General features: G+C 35.7%; 1 protein-coding gene across 6 annotated transcripts in view; it reads left to right on the forward strand.

Annotated features, from left to right (window-relative positions):
* Positions 1-23,281, forward strand: part of UBXN4 (UBX domain protein 4) — a 43,897-nt gene that overhangs the window by 18,691 nt on the left and 1,925 nt on the right. For 3 of the 6 annotated variants that reach the window (XM_073241377.1, XM_073241378.1, XM_073241381.1), the window contains 8 exons: positions 2,945-3,061; positions 3,605-3,698; positions 12,517-12,571; positions 15,199-15,363; positions 16,078-16,205; positions 19,529-19,631; positions 21,308-21,439; positions 22,373-22,572. In XM_073241377.1, the coding sequence (XP_073097478.1) occupies positions 2,945-3,061; positions 3,605-3,698; positions 12,517-12,571; positions 15,199-15,363; positions 16,078-16,205; positions 19,529-19,631; positions 21,308-21,439; positions 22,373-22,572 (994 nt within the window). The remainder of the gene's footprint in view (positions 1-2,944; positions 3,062-3,604; positions 3,699-12,516; positions 12,572-15,198; positions 15,364-16,077; positions 16,206-19,528; positions 19,632-21,307; positions 21,440-22,372; positions 22,573-23,281) is intronic. The other 3 variants (XM_073241379.1, XM_017673490.3, XM_073241380.1) reach the window with 2 other exon arrangements.

Consider the following 23,281-nt stretch of genomic DNA (forward strand, 5'->3'; position numbering starts at 1 on the left):
TATAGTAAGAGTATATTTAGTTTTGTAAGAAACCACCAAACTGTCTTCTAAAGTGGCTGTACCATTTTGCAGGTAATACATTTTTTAGTTCTGCAGTTTCTATTTCTTCTGCCTGCTCCCCCTACTCCTATTACTTCTAACTTTTTATTTTGAAATAGTTTGACTTACAGGAAGTTACAAAAATTATAAGAATTCCTGAGTACCTTTCATCTACATTTTATTCTTTTATTATTATCTTTTTGTTTCAAGCATATTTACCTTTACCTCATTGAGTTATAATGGCTGCTTTAGAGTCCTTGTCTGATGAATGAATATCTAGCTCATTTCAGGGTTGGACTCCATTGATTGTCTTTTCCCCTTTCCCTTGAGAATGGGTCACATTTTCCTGTTGGATCATATGTCAAGAAATTGTTGGATTGTATCTTGTACATTATTGTAGACACTGGATTCTGTTATATTCCTGCAAGGAGTGTTAATGTTTCTGTTTTAGTAGTCAGTTAACTTGGTTAGACTCAAACTGTAAACTCTGTCTCACTGAGGCAAGTACCAGCTCTGTCTCAGTTACTTGTAGTTTTTTTTTTTAACCTCATTATGGAGAATTTCAAACACATATGGAAGTAGAGAAAATGCTGTAACAGTTTGTACTGTTTGAAATCCCTGAACCCACTGACTATCTTCAGCTGTTACTAACTCGTGGCCAGTATTGTTTCATCTGTGCCCACTACTACTCTTCTCCTTGCCACTTTAGGACAAACCTTAGGCATAATGCCATTTCATCTTTAAAAATGTTAGTATCTAAAAGTTGAAAACTTAAAAAAAATAACCACAATACTATTATATCTTACAAAAGCTAGAACATTTAACATTTAAAATAGTTCCTTTTTATCATCAATTATGTAGGTTTTCACTTTGTTTGAACTGGAGTCCAATATATTGTTACTGGTTGATGAGTCTTTTCTTTTTCATTTACTATATAGTTTCACACTCTGTATGGTGGTTTCCTTTGTAGTATCCTATCCTCCAGTCTAGATTTTGTTGTATCTTCATGGTATTATGTAAATATTTTTCTAAATTAAAGTTACAGGCTTGATCCAATTCAGGCTCATTCTTTTTTTTTGGCAAGGCTGATTTATGGGTAATGCTATGTAGTTTCATCAGTAGATACATTATGCCAGATAATCGTTGTTTTTTTAAAACTAAAGAATGAATGTCCCCTAAATTTTCATTATATCCAGGTTTTCATCAGTTGTCTCAGTTTATTGAGACTTTTTAAAAAATCCAGAACTTTTCATTCAGTTATTAGCAATTAAAAATATTACTGATAATAAGTTATTTCACCCATAAAATTAAATTATAAAAGTATATTCTACATTTTCAAGTCATTTATAAGATGCCAAGGAGTTTGTACTGTTTGCTAATTTCCAAGGTGTAAGTAAATAGCCCTACTGTGGCAGATTTCAAGCACTTGAGTGATGCCACTGAATGCCAAAGTAGGAAGAGATGTGCACCATCAACTCTATGTAGTAATTCCAATATTCCCAGTATTGTGATCACAATAAAGCACTTGCTATGTACAAGTCTTAGTAAAAGTCTAAGTGTTGTATTTCTGTTAACATATAACTCACAGCAACTGTTTGAGGTTACTATCCTCATTTACATATGAAGCACAGAGAGAGAAAGTAAATTACTGAAGTGACAGTACAAGACTTGAACCCAGACTTTATTGCTCCATATCCTTTGTTTTTTCAAAGATAAAAATGTGAAGAAGAATCATGTTGGTGGCAGGTGGTAAGGAAGAAAATGGCACAGGTTGTAAAACAAAGTACCAGATCATAGCTATTTGTACAACAGGCCAGGACAAAATTCTGTCCTTCAGGAAATATTAAAAGAATACGAATCTTCCCTGACTTTCAGTGGCATTACATCCCAATAAACCCATTGTAAGTTGAAAATATCATAAATTGAAAATGCATTTAATAATCTGCCAAACATCCACTTAGCCTAGCCTACTTTAATGTGCTTAGAACTTAATGTGCTTTGACCAACTTACATTTGCCTGTAGTTGATCAGACTCATATAACAAATCATATTTTATAGTAAAGTGTTGGATATTCATGTAATTGAGTACTGTACTGAAACTGAAAAACAAGGGTTGTGTGGGTACAAAATGGATATAAGTGTATCAGTTAATGAACCTTGTTATGTCATGGCTCACTGGGAGTTGTGGCTTGCTGCCACTGCCCAGCATCTCAAGAGAGTATCTTACGAAATATCACTAGCCTGGGAGGAGATAAAATTGAAAATACGAAGTAGAGTTTCCACTGAATATGTATCACTTCTACATCATCATAAAATTGAAGAATCCTAAGTTGAACTGTTATAAATCAGGGACCATCTGTGTAGATAAAAAAAGCTACTCTAAGGGATCACTGGTTTGCAGAAGTAGATCCCTTGGGTCAGAATAAGTCTGGAGTGATACTCAGAATCAAATGTGCCCTCTAGAACCTCAGTATTGAATACTTTGGCCATAGCCACATGTGGCTAATTTAATGGAAATTAAGTACAATTAAAAATTTAGTCCTGCACTAGCTTTCTTTCTTTTTTTTTTACTTAATTTTTTATTAAGGTATTATTGATATATACTCTTATGAAGGTTTCACATGAAAAAACAATGTGGTCACTACATTTACCCATATTATCAAGTCTCCACCCATACCCCAATGCAGTCACTGTCCATCAGTGCAGCAAATTGCCAGAGATCCACTATGTCCCTTCTCTGTGCTACACTGTTCTCCCCATGATCCCCCACACCATGTGTACTAAACATAATAACCCTCAGTCCCCTTTTCCCTCCCTCCCCACCCGCCCTCCCACAGCCCTCCCCTTTGGTAACCACTAGTTCATTCTTGGAGTCTCTGAGTCTGCTACCATTTTGTTCCTTCAGTTTTGCTTCATTGTTATACTCCACAAATGAGGGAAATCATTTGGGATTTGTCTTTCTCCACCTGGCTTATTTCACTGAGCATAATGTCCTCCAACTCCATCCATGTTGTTGCAAATGGTAGGATTTGTTTCTTTCTTATGGCTGAATAATATTCCATTGTATATATGTACCACATCTTCTTTAACTATTCATCTAGAGATGGACACTTAGATTGCTTCCATTATCTTGGCTATTGAAAAAAGCAGCACTAGCTTTATTTCAAGTGTTCAGTAGCCACATGTGGCTAGTGCCTTCTCTACTGGATAGCACAGATATTGGACAGTGGCTGATCTAGAGTGAAGCTACCAATAGCAGGCATGCCTGCTCTACTTTTGTTTTATCCCTGCCTGCCAGATAAATATTCCTTCATGTTATACCTCTGACCTTTACCTTGGTGGCCCTCAACCAGTAACTGCCTTATTTCCCATTTATATACTATTGTAACAAGATCCAAACTTTAGAATTACTAATAGCTCATTTATTACCTCCTGCTCCATTCTTAGAGAAAATATGTATTGTTTTAGGAATAAGATTAACATACACGACCCAAAAGATTTATAACTCTTAAAAATTGTCATTAAATGCAATATAATTCTTATTTCTTTTTATTTAATAATTAAGGAGAAGAAAGTTCAGGCCATGCCACTCCATCTCAGGAGCCTAGTGGATGTTCAAATCAGAGACCTGCAGAGGACCTCACCATCAGAGTGGAAAGGTTTGCTCTTATTTTCACAAATAGTATTTTTAAAAAGACTGCAGTTTTTAGTTATTACATTAATTTGAATAAAAGCTAAAATTACACAAACAAAGCTTCAGAATTTTGGTTTGATATTTTTTACCAGACCACCTTATTTGGATCCATGAGGATTATATTCTGGAAGTAAACTTACTCTATATCTAAAGTCATCAGTAAGCTTTAGGTCTGCTCATTCTCTTTATCTCTCTCTGCCATAGGGTAAATTCCATATGGACAAGAACTTTGGCTGCTTTTATGAGCCTGGTTTCTATATAAATGGGTGTCTGTTAAATGTTATGTGTTATTAGTTGGTCTAATAATCAGATAGAAATTTCTGAATTTTTGGTTTCTAGTTGAGTATTTAATGATACAGTAATTATCAAAATAGTCTCTTATACTATGATTTTTAAAACTTATGAGTTATTGGTAAATGGATAGCGAAGAATCTTTTATTTTTTATTTATTTTTTCATTGAAGTGTAGTTAGTTGATAGAGAATATTAGTTTCAGGTGTACAACATAGTGATTCAATAATTACATATATTACAAATGCTCATCATAATAGGTGTTGTTACCATCTTCTCACATTGCTGCAGCTAGGACTTCCAGTAGTACTATGTTGAATAACAGTAGGGAGAGTAGGCATCCTTGTCTTAGTCCTGATCTTAGAGGAAATGCTCTCAACTTTTTACCATTGAGTATCATGTTCACTGTGGGTTTGTCACACATGGCCTTTATTATGCTGAGATATGTTCCTCTGTACCCACTTTATTGAGAGTTTTTATTATGAATGGATGTTGAATTTTGTCAAATGCTTTTTCTGTACCTAGTGAGATGATCATGTTTTTTTCTCCTTTTATGTGGCATACATGACATTGTTTTGCAGATACTGAACCATCCTTGCATCCCTGGAATAAACCCCACTTGGTCATGGTGAATGATCCTTCTAATGAATTTTTTTTTTAATATTTTCTATTTTTTCTATTTTTTATTTTGGTATCATTAATCTGCAATTACATGAGGAACATTATGTTTACTAGACTCCCCCCTTCACCATGTCCCCCCCACATACCCCATTAGTCACTGTCCATCAGCATAGTAAGATGCTGTAAAATCACTATTTGTCTTCTCTGTGTGGCACAGCTCTCCCCGTGCCTGCCCCACACATTATACATGCTAATCGTAGGCCCCTTTTCTTCTCTCCCACCTTCTCCCTCCCTTCCCACCCATCCTTCCCAACCCCTTTCCCTTTGGTAACTGTTAGTCCATTCTTGGGTTTTCTGATTCTGCTGCTCTTTTGTCCCTTCAGTTTTTCCTTTGTTCTTATATTCCACATATGAGTGAAATCATTTGGTACTTGTCTTTCTCCGCCTTGCTTATTTCAGTGAGCAAAATACCCTCTAGCTCCATCCATGTTGTTGCAAATGGTAGGATTTGTTTTCTTCGTATGGCTGAATAATAATCCATTATGTATATGTACTACATCTTCTTTATCCATTCATCTACTGATGGACACTTAGGTTGCTTTCATTTCTTGGCTGTTGTAAATAGTGCTGTGATAAACATAGGGGTGCATCTGTCTTTTTCAAACTGGGCTGCTGCATTCTTAGGGTAAATTCCTAGAAGTGGAATTCCTGGGTCAAATGGTATTTCTATTTTGAGCTTTATTTTTTAATTTTTTTAAATTTTGGTATCATTAATCTACAATTACATAAAGAACATTATGTTTACTAGGCTCCCCCCTTCACCAAGTCCCCCCCACCCCCACATACCCCTTCACAGTCTGTTTTGAGCTTTTTGAGGAACCTCCATACTACTTTCCACAATGGTTAAACTAATTTACATTCCCACCAGCAGTGTAGGAGGGTCCCCCTTTCTCCACAACCTTGCCAACATTTGTTGTTGTTTGTCTTTTCAATGGTGGCGATCCTTACTGGTGTGAGGTGATATCTCATTGTGGTTTTAATTTGCATTTCTCTGATGACTAGCGATGTGGAGCATCTTTTCATGTGTCTGTTGGCCATCTGAATTTCTTCTCTTCTGGTGAATTTTTAATATCTTTTGAGGATTTTTTTATCTGTATTCATCAGAGATACTGTTCTATAATTTTCTTTTTTGTAATGTCTTTGTTTTGGGTATTAAGGTGATACAGCTTCATAGAATGAATTTGGAAACATTTTTTCCTCTTTTCTGGAATAATTTGGAATAATTTAATAGGTATTAACAATCTTCAAATGTTTGGTAGAATTCACCTGTGAAGCCATGTGGTCCTTGACTTTTGTTTGTTGAGAGTTTTTTGATTACTGATTCAGTTTCATCACTGTTTATTATTCTGTTCAGATTTTCTGTTTATTCCTGGTCAGTTTTGGAAGATTACATGTTTTTAGGTATTTATTCATTTCTTACAGGTTGTCCAACTTGTTGACAAATAATTTTTCATAGTTATCTCTTATCATCCTTTTTATTATAGCTTTCCTTCTACTCATTTGGGCTTTGTTCTTCTTTGTCTAGTTCTTTCAGGTGTAAAATTATATTGTTAATTTGAATTTGTTTTTGATTCATGAAATAGACCTGTAATGTAGTGTTATAAACTTTCCTCTTAGAACTGCTTTTGCTGCATCCCAAAGGTTTTGAACCATTGTATTTCTATTTATTTCCTTGTATTATTTTTTATTTCCTCTTTGATTTCTTGTGACAACTGGTTATTTAGTCGCACTTTTTTAGCCTCCTTGTATTTGTGTTTTCCAGTTTTTTCCTTGTAATTGATTTCTAGTTTCATAGTGTTGTGGTTAGAAAAGATGTTTAATATCAATTCAGTCTTCTTACATTTGAGAGCTTTTTTATGGACTTAACATATAGTCTACCCTGGAGAATGTTCTATTTGCATGTTAAAAGAATGTGTATTCTGCTGATTTTGAATGGTATGTAGTGTACATAACCTGTTAAGTCTATCTGGTTTAATGTGGTGTTCAAAGCCACTGTTTCCTTACTGATTTTCTGTCTGGATGATTTATCTGTTGATATAAGTGGGGTGTTAAAGTCCCCTACTGTTGAAGTATTACAGTCAATTTCTTTGTTTTTTTAGGTACTTATATATTTAGATGCTCCCTTGTTTGATGTATAAATATTTATGATTGTTACATCTTCTTCCTGGATTGATCTCTTTATCATTAGGTAATGCCCTTCTTTGTTTCTTGCTATAGCCTTTGTTTTAAAGTCTGTTTTGACCAGTATGAATATTGCTACCTCAGCTTTTTTTTCCCATTTTCATTTGTGTGGATAATCTTTTTAAATCTTTTACTTTCAGTCTCTATGTGTCTCTAGGTCTGAAGTGAGTCTCTTTTAAGCAGCCTGTAGATATGTCTTGTTTTTTTAATCCTTTTAGTCACCCTAAGTTTTTGGAGCATTTAGACCATTTTACATTTTAAATAATTGTTGATAGGTATGTACTTATTTACATTTTGTTTATTGTTTTCTGTTTGTTTTTATAGTTTCTAATCCTTCCTTTTCTTGATCTCTTCCTAAATGATGACTTTTTAGTGTTAAGCCTCAAATTCTTGATCTTTTTTGTTTGTGTATCTTTTACAGGTTTTTGGTTTTTGGTTACCATGAGGTTTATATACAACATCCTAAGTGTGTAGCAGTCTGTATCAATCTGATGGTCACTTACATTTGAATGCATTCTAACAGTACTACCTTTTTACTCCCTCAGTCCATGTTTTATGTATCTTCGTATTTCACATCTTTTCATCTTGTGATTCTCTTAATTGATTCTTTGGATGTAATTGATTTTACTGTTTCTGACTTTTAACCTTCATAGTAGCTCTTAAGTGAGTGAGCTATTACCTTTACTCCCTGTTTGCTTTTTACCAATGAAATTTTTCCATTGTTTTTTTCTAGTTGTGGTCCTTTCTTTTCCATTTAAAGATGGACCATTTTAACATTTCTTGTAAGGCCAATGTAGCAGTAGTGAACTCCTTTTTAGCTTTTGTTTGGGAAATTTTTTCTCTCTCCTTCAATTCTGAGTGAAAACTTGCTGGGTAGGGTATTCTTGGCTGTAGGCTTTTCCTTTCAGCACTTTGAATATATAATGCCACTCCCACTGGCATGAAAAGTTTCTGCTGAAAAATCAGCTGTACAGGTTTCCGCTGTACATAACTTTGCTTTACTCTTGCTGAATTTAAGATTCTCTATCTTTAATCTTTGACATTTTAATTATGATGTGTCTTGGTGTAGACCTCTTTGGGTTCATCTTGTTTGGGGCTCTCTGTGCTTCTGGACTTGGATGTCTGTTTCTTTCCATAGTTTAGGTAGGTAACCTTTTAACTATTAATTCTTCAGACAAAGTTTCTACTCCTTTCTCTCTCTCTCTCTTCTCCTTCTGAGACTCCTGTAATGCAAATGTTAATACATTCAGTGGTGTTCTAGAGGTCCCTTAACCCGTCCTCATTTTCAAAAATCTTTTTTTCAGCTTCGACTCTTTTCTGTTACCTTGTCTTCCAGATTGCTGATCTGTTTTCTGCATCCTCTAATCTGCTGTTAATTGCCTTTAGGGTATTTCCATGTCATTTATTGTATTCAACTCTGATTGGCTCTCTGTTATATTTTCCATTTCTTTGTTGATGTTTTCACTGAGTTCCTCTACTGTTCTCTCGATTATATTTGTAACTCTTACTTTGAACTCTTTGTCAGGTAGATTGCTTAACTTGGTTTCATGTAGTTCTTTGCTGAAGTCTTATCTTGTTCTTTCGTCTCTTCATTTTGTTTGCTTCCTGTTTTTGTTTTTATGAATCAGACAAAACAGCTACCTTTCACAGTCTTGAGGGAGTAGCCTTGTATGGGAATGTCCTCTGGGTCAACTGTGTGTGCCTGGTAGCTTTGGCTGTCTGGTTGGAGATACATTAGGCATGAGCTGAGTGTCTCTGGGTACTGCACATTGAGGTTGCCCTGGTGGCATGGCTGGAGCTGAAGTAGTTGCAAGCTAGGGGAACCTGGGGTGCTCCTTGCAAGGGGTGCTCTGGTGGGATAACTGGAGGCAAAGTGGGCATGGGCCAGCAAGTCCCAGGTTGATCTGAGCAGGGCATTTCCAGCCAAGGGTATCCTGGTGTGTGCTGCAGCAGTGCCATCTTGGTGTGGCTCCTGGAGGTTGGGCAGACATGTCCATCAAGGCTGCTTTTGGGGGACATCTGGACCTGGTATGGGCCAGGGGCTTTCTCAGTCTGTAGGCCAGCTTATGTGCCTGAGCCCTGCTCCCATCTGTGCTACTAAGGTGGAGGGGAAATGTAAACAGTGGTGCTCACCAACACTTTAGATCTTGGAGAGTCAGATCCTAGCAGTTACCCCACCATTTGGTGGACACTTTTAATTTTAGTAAACTTACTTCCTTCATTTATATTATAGTTGCCCTTTTCTGTGGTTCTTTTCCTGTGCCCCAGAGCAGGCGAATCTGTGTGTGGGTCCCTCTGATACCCCTACCTGCTGTTATTCCTAGTTTCAGGGATGGGATTCCTGTTGTTACTGTGTCTCCATCTCTCTTGCCATTCTCTGTGTGGTCTCTCTATCCTTTGCCATGCAGAAACTGTTCACTCAGCCCTCAGTTCTTCAGGAGGAGTTGCTCTGTATTTTTGTTGGTGTAGAGTGTGTATTTGTGTAAGGAGGTGAATTCTGGCTCTTGGTTTGAAGGAATCTACAAGTTCCTTGGTTTGCAGAAATCTTTTTTAACCCTGACTTAAAACTACTTATTGATACATGGAAATTAAGAAAAATTCCTTAAACTTGCCATTTTCTTGTTCAGGTAGATGGTGGGGGAATACAAAGTTTAACATGATTCTGACAGTGGGTATTGGGGTTTGCTTGTGGCTCAGTAAAAGCTTAATTTCAGCAAAACTTAGATTCTGATTGTTCTTTGTAGGAATTGGGGCAAGCCAGGATCTTGAGGTAAAAAGCAGGATAGATATTCTCACGGGGGTGAAAAATGGTATTAGGCTGGAAGAACAGCAACAGGGAAGCTGAAGTTCCCAGGGGTTCATCTTCTTTTGTTTCCTTCTGTTTTGCTAACACCAAGCCCACCACTGTGCACCCTCATTTGCACCATTCTGGAGTGCAGTAAAAATCAGAAGTCAGAAAAGGATTTGGAAACTGGGTGAAATTACACGTAACATGACAGGTTGCCCTTTATTTTGGGGTGGGGTGCAGTGCTATTTAATTGTAATGGGAAAAGAGAGTTTCTTTCCCATTGTAATAACTTCCATTCTTATATAAGGGAATGTCTGTTTGTGTCTATGTGGTTCTGCAAATAGAATATCATATGCCATTTAAAAAAACCAGTTACTATAGATAAACATACTGGTTTTTATGTGTGATATACAGTATAAGGAGTCAAATACACTTGAATGTACACAACAAATGTTTAGTATAATTTCTCTGAAAGGAATTGGTTTTTTTTTTCTTTGCTTTGTTCTGAGATTGCCAAATTTTCTTTGTTGAGCATTATTACTTTTATAATTAGCACATCAGGACAGAGTGTGGGTCTACAGTTGTTTGAGAGTTCTTAAAATGAAGAAAACTTTAAAGCCTGCTTGGGAAGAGAGATATGCAAATTTTTTGAAGATAGCATATGCTGTTAGGACCATTATATGAAACATGTGGCTGGGGCCTTTTAAAAAAGGATCTAATATTAAAGTTGGATGAAATGTGGACAAACTCTTAGTAATGAATGGATCAGTTTCATTGGGAAGTAATTCTTCGCTGCTTAAACAACTTTTGAAAAGTCTCAGACATGTGGTCACATAATTAAAATTGTGTAAACACTTCAAGTTGTTGCTGAGGTTAATTTATCAGACTCAGCTAAGCCACAGAGCCTAATCAGGACCTAAAGGTCCTAATATTAATTCATAGACAGAGGTCCTGCATTTTATTCATCTGAGTTGTACCCATTAGGAATTTTTTTTCTTTTGTGGAATCTGATTCACTGACAATAACAATGACGAAAACACCAACCTATACAATATTCTTAATCCCAAGTGTCCTCTTAAAGTTACCTTCATCCCCACCTTCCCCTGTTGTAGACTCTGGGCTTTTATGCCTCTGACTCACTCATCCTCTGCAGGGTTATTGGTCTCTGAAGCCCTGTAGTGCTGCTAGTTTTTCTGTTCCACAGAACTGGTCTGTAGTGCTTTTTCCCAACCCAGATACATTGGACGCATCAATCCCTGTGGTGTGATCTGTACTTGTAGAATGACCTAATACTGAGCTTTATAAAGGAGAGTCATGAATTTTGCCGTAGCCTTGACAATGTTTTAAAATATATTTCATACACATTAAAAACTCAGCCTTAAAATTTGTCTGGGTGGATTAGTAAATGTAGGAGTCTAATTTTCCTCTTAAGCCATAACATCTATTTCCAGATATCAAGGTTTTGGGAAACTTATTATTCCGCACTAGGTCTTATACTTTTTTTGGTTCTAGCTTCAAGGGAAAGTAATTCTGTTAGGGGGAAGGTGACTGACTAATCCAAATCATTGTCAACTCAGAAACTTATCCTCTCTTGCACATAATAAGAACATAGATTTTCTATTTGAACTGCCTTTTCTCAAGAGTAAACTTGAATTTTAAAAAAACAGATTGATGGTTTGTAATTGTGACATCTAAATTTTTCTTTTTAATGCCAAATAAAATATATACAGCTTTAATTTTTAAATCTAAAAGATATGAAATATGAATCATTTAGTGATTCACGTAAGTTTTCCAGCTAAAATGCATTATTTTGCTGATATCATTATGTTTAAAAAATGGTAGGATTATCTTGAAAAATAATATGTAGTGCCATTAATTCCAGCCTTTTATTTTGAAAGGTTTTAAGTTTCAGAAAGTTGAAAGAATGGTGTAATGACCACTTTTCTTTGCTGATTCATTTGAAAGTTGCAGGCATCATTTCATTTCACCTAAATACTTGAATGTCTGTTTCCTAAGAATAAAAATATTGGCAGAGGTTCTGTTCACTGAGTAGGGGCTCCAGCCTAGGTTTGGGCCCCCAGAGATCTATGCCCTCTGAGCCAGGCCCCACCCTGTCCTCTTTATGCTGGGTCTTCTGTCCTTCTGACATAGATCCCATTATTCTTTGAGCACTTCCTTTATTTCTGGCACAAGCTGTTCAGCTGAATTTTGACAAATGCATACATTTGTGTAACCCAAATTCCTCTTAGACAAGATACCACTAATTTGTAAAAACTGACATCTAATTCATATACCATAAAATTAAAAGTTTACAATTTAGTGGGTTTCAGTATAGTCACAAGGTTGTGCAACCATTACTATTGTCTGCTTTCAGAAACATTAGTTTTAATTGATGAACTTCTTACATTGAGAATCAAGTTTGTTGTTACTAACCATTTTTATAAATGCTACCCTTCAGTTTTTTGCTTTTATTTTTAACAGCTGTGTGTCATATTGCTGTTTACATCTGTGTAAGCCATTTGTAAGTCATGATTTATGTATTTATTTGAAAATGGATATGTGTATTTTAAAGTCAGTATCAGATAAATCAGGGAGGAAAAAAGGGAACTAATGGTAAGTAGGAGGTAAGGCACTTAAAGTCTGGGTGGGGCTTTTGATGGGCTCCCACTGACTGATTGGGTTTCTTTAAGGACTGGGGGCCAGATAGTGCTTGCTTCACTTCCAGGAGCTTTTTGTTTGTCTCTCTGTTTTCCCAATTATTTTTAGCTAAATAGATCCCCTAAATGTATTTTATATTCATATGATGTGTCTCAGTTAATGTTATTTTTAAAAAACTTTTACAGACTAACCAAAAAACTTGAAGAAAGGAGAGAAGAGAAAAGAAAAGAGGAAGAACAGGTAAAGTTCTTGTGCCTGGCATTGATCTACTCTTCCATTGAGCAAGGGAATGTTTGATTACCTGCCCTGTTTTGCTGACCAAGGATGGTATCCTGGATATAGTTCAGTGTCATAGCACAGTGAAGGAAATTATCTGTCTTCTGTAGTGGGGATCACACTGTACACCTTCTTGTGCACTTTCTATAAATCGCTAGTAAAAAGGTGGATCATCTTTTTTCCCTCTGCAATGAGTCTTTTACACTAAGAATAAAGGAACTGGATCTAAAATTGGTTTGATGCAGATCAAATTTTTAGTTTATTTTTGTGAAAAGAAATTTATAGGGACAGAGAGCACCAAGGGGCTGGGCTAGTGGGCACTGGGAGAAAGGAAAGGAGCGAGAGTGGTGGCCAGAGGGGACGAGCCAGGCCTCACTGAAAAGAGAGCTCATGTTGCAACCAGGATAACACAGAGGTAAAGAGGGACAATTCAAAAGGTCAGTGGAGCACTGGGCAAGGATTTCATCAGAGAGAAATAGACAGTGGATCCTTTAAGCCACACCGGAGCTGACAGTTTCTTGTGTAAAACACAAAGAAAAAGAATAACACCCTGGAGGAACAAATCTAAATGGGAGAGAGTGAGTGATAAGAACATACCATTTAAAATGTTCCCTCAGAGGAAAATACAAATGTGAAGGCACTATTTTCTCCATTTTACGGAAGAAGGAAATGAGGCTCGGTGAGGTTTGTTGAAGCCAATACCTTCTCAGATGGTTTTACCTAATGCACAGTGAAGCCCTATCTCTCTGCCGGACTCTTCCCACACCCTGTTCCCGTGAGAACATGGCTCCTCCTTCAGGTCTTCCATCAATCACTCCAGGTCACCCCGTGCCTCAGCGACTTACTCAAGGGCCTCTCCCTCCGCCAGGACAGCTCTCCAACCCCACTAGTCTCCCTCTCTGTCAATTCTTAGTCATTTTTCAGACCTGAAATCAAGTGTAATTTCTCCAGACAAGACTTCCCTAAAACACGAGAGCAATTAGACCTGTCCTATATCTTTTATGGTATCTTATGTGATTCTTGAAACTAACCAACATTTTCAATAACTCACTTATTTACTTATCTGGGCCAGAATGTAAATTCTATGAGAACAGGGGCTGAGTCTGTTTTGCTTATTGAATATCCCCATTACATAGCACAGAAATTTGTATTAGGTGAAATAGTAAGTAGATGAATAGATAAACCTAAAATTCACTTGCAAATTTCAAAATTTTGACTCTAAACCATACACCTGTAACCAGTAAACTAGGCTAATTATTGTGATTAACTTTGTAGAGCAAAACCACTTAAGTCATGTGAACACGGGAGTGCAAATCTAATTCTAGAATGAATTACAATTGCTTCTGGGAGATTAAGGTATTTAGAAACAAAGCTGTGATTTTAAAATACCATTATGGTAATGAACACCAATATAAATAATTCCTTAATTTTTGGTGAGATAAAACTACATTAAATTAGCTAATGCATTGTTAATACAAGATCAAAGAGGTTTACATTCGGTATAGTGACACTCTTCCAGTAGAGTACCAATCTCCTGTTCAGAATAACCTTACACAACCAAAAAGGGGTCAAATTCTTTAGACTTAATCTTCATTTTGTAAAGTATAATAAATACCTACTGTCCTATTGTGTCCTTATTTGCTAGTGTTGGAACAAGGAAATATATTTTGCTCTGAGTGCAGAAAGATTATATGTGATTCTTACCACTTCAGGACAAAATGGTTGCTGTGGCACCTCAGGAGTTTAGTCTGTTGACAGATATTTGCTGTAATCTGTTCCACAATTTAGCATTTATTTGTGTGGATTATTACCACTGCCTTATATTTGAACACTAATATAGAAAATAAAAAAACAAAGACATCCATTTTTCATAGATATAAGACAAATATTACGGTCCATGGAATAAATTCGACTCTTGCTGGAAGTATAGAGAAGCTTACCTAGAATAAAGGTTATATCAGTTCTAATTTGGAGGGAAATAAAAAAAAGAAAGAAAGAAAAGAAATTTGTAGACATTTTGCTGAATTTTTTTCTCTGGTATTGCTGCATTCTAGTGTACCATTCATTTTTTTCCCTTCCTATGTGCATCTAAACTGTGTCATCTCTTTAAGATTCTAATGTTAGAAGGTTATCATTTCTTTGAGCCAAATATATGATTATCTTTTGTCTTTGGAGGATAACATAACTCATTTTAGAAACCAAAGACCTGTAATTTTGCTTGTTTTCAAATTAAAATGACCACATCATAATCTTAACGACTGGCAAAGATTTATAAATTGATGGACATTGGCCGTTAGCTTCTGTATTTATTTAAAAATGGATATGTATATTTTAAAGTCAATATCAGATAAATCAGGGAGGAAAAAAGGGAACTAGTGGTAAGTAGGAAGTAAGGCACTTTGAGCTGGGGTGGGGATTTTGATGGGCTCCCACTGACTACATGGATTTCTTTTATGACCTTTACATTTATGAAGTTGTTTAGTCCTTTATCTATCCCCTATAACCAGCTTCCCCTGCATATAAAATAGTATCTATGGCAGATGATCAAAGTATGTTTTTGGTTTATAAGGCTTAGTTTCTCTTTAATTCAGAGAGAGATTAAGAAGGAAATTGAGAGGAGAAAAACTGGAAAAGAAATGTTGGATTATAAAAGAAAGCAAGAAGAAGAATTAACAAAAAGAATGCTAGAGGAAAGAAACAGAGAAAAGGCAGAAGATAGGGCAGCTCGAGAGCGTATAAAACAGCAGATTGCATTGGTGAGTATTCAGTTCATTTTTAACACTTGACTCTAACCCATTTGTGAAATTGTTTTTCCATTCACAGTGGTTTTGGTTTACTACCAGACAGTGCACAAAAATATAATAGATTTTAGTGATTCAAAGACTACGAATTCTCAGTTTCTTTTACTAGAAATTATATATTGAATTAAAATAGTTAAGATTATAATTGAGATGATTTTTTTCAAAATAATTTTTCTCCATGTAATGTTATGAATTTTATCAGTAGTCAAAAGATAGTTTTCAAAGATTACCTAGAAAAGAAGCTAAGAATTGGTTACCTAGCAGTCTCCTTTAGTCACAAGCATTCTTGTCTGAAACAGAGAATTTAGACACATCAAGTAGAAGCCTATGATTGCTTAGCAACAGTTGCTTTTAGAATTAAATATGCATGAAAACCATGCCTACCTTAATATTTTGTTCACTCAGCAAATATTGATTATCTGCTGTATGCTAGACCTTGTTCCATACTCTGAAGATGTATTAGTCACCTAAATCAAGTCCTTGTTTATTTAATAACAACTCTGGTCCTTGACAGTTGATAAAACTAAAACATACCAGATCCAGAACAAAAGTTCATTAATGGCTTTAAGGATTTCCATGCATATTTGTGTTTGTTCCTTGTGTTTGGAACTGTGTGAGTAGATCGTTCTGGCAGTAAAACGTAATTATTGTCCAACAACTGTTTTAAAGGACCGTGCAGAGAGAGCTGCTCGGTTTGCAAAGACAAAGGAAGAAGTAGAAGCTGCTAAAGCTGCTGCCTTGCTGGCCAAACAGGCAGAGATGGAAGTCAAGAGGGACTCTTCTGCAAAAGAAAGAAGGTATTTTATTTCCTCTTAAATCGTCTGTGTGTCTGTGACTGCTGAAGAAAAAGTGGTTGTGGGCTGCTTTTTTAACATTCATGTGCTGTGGCTATACTAGGTAGTTCTAGAAGGACTTCGTTACAAGTTTGGAAGCTGCCAGTGGTATTTGTCTTTGAACGTGAATGTACAGTATAACAGTACTAAATAAGTGACATTTGGAGAGCTCAAGAATTCTTTTGAAAAGACAGAAAGCACATACATCAAATTGATTATAGTGATTATCTCACATGTATTAGGATTCTTTATGAGAATCTCAAGTCAAATAGGATTAAGCAGAAGAGGGAATCCATTGGCTCTGCAATTGGGAGTTCCAGTGGTGGATTTGGTTAGGCATAGCTAGATCCAGAGATCTAAAGGACATCATTAGGACCTTTTCTCCCTCTTTCTTTTTTAATTTCTTTTTCTTCTGTTTTAGCTTAATTATCAGAAGCTTTTCAGATGGTATCAGGAGAGCTCAGTGCTTCCTGGCACACCTTCAGGATTTTATGCTCCTGATCACAGAGAAGAAAGTCTAATCCTTTCTCTCAAAGCCTGTATCATTGACTGAGGAGAGTTCTGATTGGCCTTTCTTGGTGATGTGGCCACCAATCACTGTCTGCTTGTGTGGGCTCTCTGGTTGGGGTAGATGACATGCCCACCCCTGTGGTTGAGTTGGAGGTAATGTTACTGGTACTCATACCAGAATGAATGACATGTAGCAGGAATAAAGCAGTTTCCAAAATAAAAAAATATTCTGAAGACAAAAATTCAAATATCTAGCACACCCTTATAACTGGATTATGGTTAATACTTACCTTCTTACGTCCTTTTCTGTATTAATCACATTAGAATTAACAATCATTACTTTTGGAATCAGAAAACTTGCTTTTTAAAAACTATTTTCCAAAAGTAATAAAATACTTAACTATTTAACAGAAGTATAAAATTTGTACATTGAAAACTAGAAAACATTTGTTGAAAGAATTGAAGATTTAAATACATGGAGGATATTCTGTCTTTATAGATCATAAAACTTAGTACTGTTAAGTTGGCAATACAAAAGAGTTGAAAGGTAAAAAGAAAAAAAGATGGCAATGCTCTATAAACTGATCTACTGATTCAATACAATCCCCATCAAAATCCCAGCTGGTTTTTTTGCTGGAATCTTATCCTAAAATTAATAGGAAATGCAAAGGACCCAGAATAGTCAAAACAATCTAGAAAAAGAACAAAGTTGGAAGACTCAGACTTTCTGATTTTAAAACTTCAAAGCTACAATAACCAAGACAAAGTGAGATTGGCATAAGAGTGGACATATGGATCAATGTAACAGAATTGAGCCTCCAGAAATAAACCTATGCACTTATGATCAGTATTTTTTTTAAAGGTAGAATGACTCTTCCACTGGGAAAGAATACTCTCTTTGACAAATGGTTCTTGGACAATTGGATATTCATGTAAAAAGAATGTAGACCTTTACCTCACACCATATGAAAAATTAATTCAGAATAGATCATCACCTAAATTTAAAAAGTATAAACTCTTAGAATGAGGAAATCTTGTGATTTTGGAATAATCATTTGATTCTTATGCCATTACACGAAAAACAAGCAACAAAAAGCAAGTACATAAACTGGTCTTCATCAAAATTAAAAACTTGTGCTTTGAAAGACATCATCAAGAAAGTAGAAAGGCAACACACAAACTTGGAGAAAATATCTGCAAACCATGTATCAGATAAGGGACTTGTGTCTAGAATATAAAAAGAAATCTTACAACAACAATAAAAAGCAAACAACCCAATTTAAATATGATAAAAGGATTTGAATAGACATTTCTCCAGAGAAGATATACAAGTGGCCAATAAGCACAAGAAAAGATGTTCAACATTATTAGCCATTAGGGAAATTGAATTAAAACCACAAATGAGATTCTATTTCATACTCTGCAGGATGCCTAAATTTATGGAGACAACAATACATTTTGGTGAGAGTGTGGAGAATTTGGAACTTCCTACGTTACTGGTGCGATTATAAAATGGTGCAGCCACTTTGGAAAAACAACTTGGCAGTGTCCCAAAATATTAAACAGAGTTACCATATAACAATCCTCCTTCTAAGTACATATCCAAGAGAATTGAAAACATATGTCTATACAAAAACCCATGCATGGATATCTGTAGCAGCATTCTTTTTTTCCCTTTTTTATTCAGGTATAATTGAAACACAGTCTTATGATAGTTTCAGATACACAACACAGTGGTTCAACATTCACCCATATTATCAAATTCTCACACCCTCCATAGCAGTCACTATCAGCATAGTAAGATGTTACATAGTCATTAATTTTCTTCTCTGTGCTGTATTACCATCCCCATGACCTACCTATATTGTGATTACAAATTATAGTGCCCCTTAATACCCTTTTCCCTTACCGTCCCACCATCCCTCCTCCCCTTTGGTAACTGCTAGTCCCTTCTCAGTGTCTGTAAGTCTACTGCTATTTTGTTCCTTCTGTTTTACTTTGTTTTAATACTCCCAAATGAGTGAAATCATTTGGTATTTGTCTTTCTCTGCCTGCCTTACCTCACAGACCATAATACCCTCTAGATGCATCCATGTTATTGTAGATGGCAGTATTTCTTTTCTTTTTATGGCTGAATATTACTCCATTGTGTATATGTACCACATTTTCTTTACTGATGGACACTTAGGTTGTAGTAGCATTTTTCATAATAGCCAAAATGTGATAATAACTGAAATGTCCATCAACTGAAGAACAAAACATACTGTATCTCACACAATGGAATATTATTCAGAAATAAAAAGAAGTGAAGTAATGACACATGCTGCATCGTGGATGGATCTTGAAAGCATGAAGCTACATAAAAGGAGCCAATTACCAAAAACACACACATTATATAATTCCATTATAGGAAATGCCTGAAATAGGCAAATCTGTAGGGACAGAAAATAGAATTAATGGTTGCCAGATGCTTGGGAGGTATGGGGAATAGCTGCTAATGGGGTTGGGGTTTCTTTCTGGGTGATGTAAATGTTCTGGAATTAGATAATGGTGATGGGTGCACAACTATCACTGTATTAAAAACTACTGAACTGTATGCTTTAAAAGGTGAATTTTGTTATGTGAATTATATCTCCATAAAGCTGATACTAATAAATGAAAAGATCTAACATTGTTTAAAGAAACCAGACACATTTCCACTTCCACTTTCTCTAACTTTTAATGATATTATTTGAGAATATATGTAAAGATTTGACTTCAGTTCACTTTCTTTGTAGCACTATTGCAAGAATTCAGTTTCGTCTTCCTGATGGTTCTTCCTTTACAAATCAGTTCCCTTCTGATGCTCCTCTAGAGGAAGCAAGGCAGTTTGCTGCACAGGTAAATATATGTCCTGAGTTGTAGGAAAGGTAGATGAATAGGTTTTTTTAATGTAGTAGGGGAAAATTTACAAGCAGAATTTAAAGAATGTAAGACATGACTTATCCCCACGAGGGAGGCACACCTCTGGTGAGTTGTGGTGCTTCCATCGTGTATTAATGCCATCACTTGTTCTGCAAAAATAAGAATTTGCTGATATTATACAGTGAAAACAAGTGATTTTCTAAAGGTCTAATCAGAGGGAGTTGTTCCCTTTAAAAAGATGTCATTTTTCTCTGCACTTTTTCTGCAGGCTGCTTAGAATGCTCTGGGGCTGGCTGTTTTCCCATTATCTGGCAGTTTGCCAAACCTAAAGATCAATAATCTTTAATTGGCAAGAAATACTCTCTTTAGGAATTCACTTCCAAAGCATGGCCTTACTCAAAATCTGAATGAGGGTGAAATTTTGTTTTAGAAAATAAAATATAAATAATTTCCAATTAGTTTTTATTCTCTGATTGATTCCTTATTCAAAATGGATTCTAGGCATGAGCTGTCCTGTAGGATTTAGGTTCATTCTGTGTATCAGTGTATGTCTCATATCACCTCAGGGTTGAAATTAGGGTTCAGACCTTTGTGCTTGATGATCTCTCTGCATTTAGTCTGCTGCCTCTCTGACAGATCCCAGAGGAAACCTAAAAAGCTGCCTTCCTCTGCCAGTGAACTGGGCTGGACAATATAAAATTATTTTTAAGAACTCTTCTCCTAAGCTTTATGGCAGAACCAACCCCAAATAGACTCTTTCATTCTTCTTTTGCCTTGGGGCCTCCCAAAAGGTGGTACCCCTGGCCTGAGACTGCTTCTGCCACAGGTAAGGTAAGTGAAGAGGAAGTCATGTGAGAGGGGAAAAAAAAAAGATATTTGATTGCATCACTCCTATTAGAACTTCACCTCAGCACAATAACCTAGTTTTGTATTTTCGTATGCCCTTATGTTAGAGTGAGAAGTATATGTATGACCTGTGGTAAAAATATAGGAAACAAAAGTGTGAGTTTGGAATCTTTGGGATCTTTTAGGGAAAGATAAACAGTTGTCTTAAGATTTTGCAAGTTTAGGTGGCTTGTGAAAGTGATTGTGATGCTGCCAGTGAAGTTCCTGGATCTGGGACTGTATGTATGTGCAGGTTGGTTATGAGCCATTTTTTCTTTGAGACAAAGAAGAGGTGAAAACCCCTAATGTTTGTTTTATATATACATATTAAGTTTATATATATATATATATATATGAAGTCTTGGCCTATTCCAGATCGTTAATAGGGAATACCTATAATCCAAATATGTATTAGTGAGGTATTGATACAAGTTGCCAAAGTATAATGAAAACTGAGGTAGTGTGCAGCCATATTTAAAAGAGATACATATTCATTTTTATTCCGTTTATTTGTATGGCTTTAGGAACTATATTGTTGCTATTTGGGGTCATTTTTGAGTTGTAAAAGCTTTTAACTACTCTTTGGATTTGATAGCTTTCAGCTACTTTTTGAAGCACAAAGTTTTTATAAATGATTTTTGAGTTTACATTTAAGTGAACTTTTAAAATTAAGGCAATTTTAATTAAAGTAGCATTTTGGATGCATATGAGAATGTAATATTTTTAAAAAGGCATGTTGTAAGGTTTTAAAATTTGTTACATTACAGACGGTTGGCAACACTTATGGTAATTTTTCATTAGCAACCATGTTTCCCAGGAGGGAATTTACCAAAGAAGATTATAAAAAGAAATTATTGGATCTGGAACTTGCCCCAAGTGCTTCAGTGGTACTGTTGCCAGTATGTATTTACATACATATATTTTCTATTCTTTTAATCTAATTTGTTCTACTCTTGATCATTTCTTGTAATTAGTGGAAGGGGGAAGGTGAAAGGTGTACTTTGGGTCATTAAAGTCTAAATTATCCAAAAATGTTAGATCAGTTTATTGTTCTATTATTGCGTGTGCTGTCTATTTGTATTGCTAGTGAGGCACTAAATAGTTTCATTTTTAACTTTTTCCTCACCTATTTTCATGTATAAAAAATGACCAGGAGGAGAAGAAAAAAAGAAATGCAGAGTATCTACAGATTTAAAGGCTTTTATGTATAACTACTGTTTACCAAGTTTTTAAAAAACATTTTAACATAAAAAATAATGTCAGTTTTTAAATATATTTATCCCATATGATGCTCACACAATATTTTAATCTCTGGTGAAAAAAAAGAGACTCAGAAAGCTTAAGAGACTTTGCCAAGGGACTGCCACCTTAAGTACCAGAGTTGGAATGAGAGTCCGGGTCTTCTGTGTCTTGTTCAGTATAGTTTTCCCTGCTTTGAACTAGAGCACCACATCTAAAACAGTTAGTTAACCCTCCAATAATCAGAATTAATTGTATTCACTGAGGTTTGAGGCCTTTCCCTTTTTTAAAATCAAGAAAGACTTTTCTTCTCAAAGTTGTTAATGTCTTTGCAAAAGTTTAGTTCTTAAAAATAATTCATTTCACTGAGAATAATTTCTTTGTTGTGATTACTCCTTTAAAAAACAGAGCTCCAGGAGATCCCAGGAGTTTATATATACTTGAAAAACAGCAAAACATGGTAATTCTATCGTCCTGCAGTAAAGTAAAATCAATAGGACTTAATTTTCAGATCAGATACTCATTTAGAACCATGAGTGTGATGTCATAGGGCTGGTGTAGTCTTTATAGAGGTTTATTTCTTAATTTTTTAGGCAGGAAGACAAACTACATCCATGGTACATTCTTCCAGTGGAGACTTTTGGACTTTGTTGGGGACAGTACTTTACCCATTCCTTGCCATCTGGAGATTGATTAGCAACTTCTTATTTAGTAACCCTCCGGCGCAGACCTCAGCGAGGGCAGCATCGTTGGAACCTGCAAACCTTGCATCCTCTAGCAACTCAGAAAAAAGGTAGCTCTGTTTTCCACGTTTGCAAAATGTTAGTAATGCAACACCTTTTTGTTATGGGTACTTTGTCTTTTTTCTGTGTAAGGGGAAAAACCCAGATATTCTGAAGCTTTATTTTAACATCTCTTCTAGGAAGCTCACTTACGTGAGTTTTCTCAGCCATGTTTTTAAAATCTCCTCCATGGAAACAACTTCACCTCTACTGGTTTTATTATCTGATTTATTGAATTCTCTTTTATCCCGGAACTATAAAGGCAGATTTTTTGTTTCAGATCTAAATAGTAATTCTTTTCTCACTAGACATATTTTGTCTGACAAGGTATTTCCCTACATTAATTTCTCACAGTCATCAGGATTGTTGTGCTCTAGATGATTTCAATCCTGGTCATTCTTTAATCTGCTGGCTCTCTTCTCTGGATCATTCAGAGAAGGACCACATTGAAGGAATTCGATGTTTATATGAAAATGGTGCCTCCTTCAGAGAGTTATTTTGGACTAGTCCCTTAACTAAGAGGCCTAACTTTTATTGCAATTACCTAAGATTAGGATGGTAATAATACTAATAGATAACATTAATATACAACTAATGGGTTTTAAAAATTAAGGTATAATTGATATGCAATCTTATAAAGGTTTCACATGAGCAACATGGTGGTTACTACATTCACCCATATTATCGAGTCCCTACCACACACCCCATTGCAGTCACTGT

Source organism: Manis javanica, chromosome 7, assembly GCF_040802235.1.
Source record: "Manis javanica isolate MJ-LG chromosome 7, MJ_LKY, whole genome shotgun sequence".
NCBI classification, from domain to species: domain Eukaryota; kingdom Metazoa; phylum Chordata; class Mammalia; order Pholidota; family Manidae; genus Manis; species Manis javanica.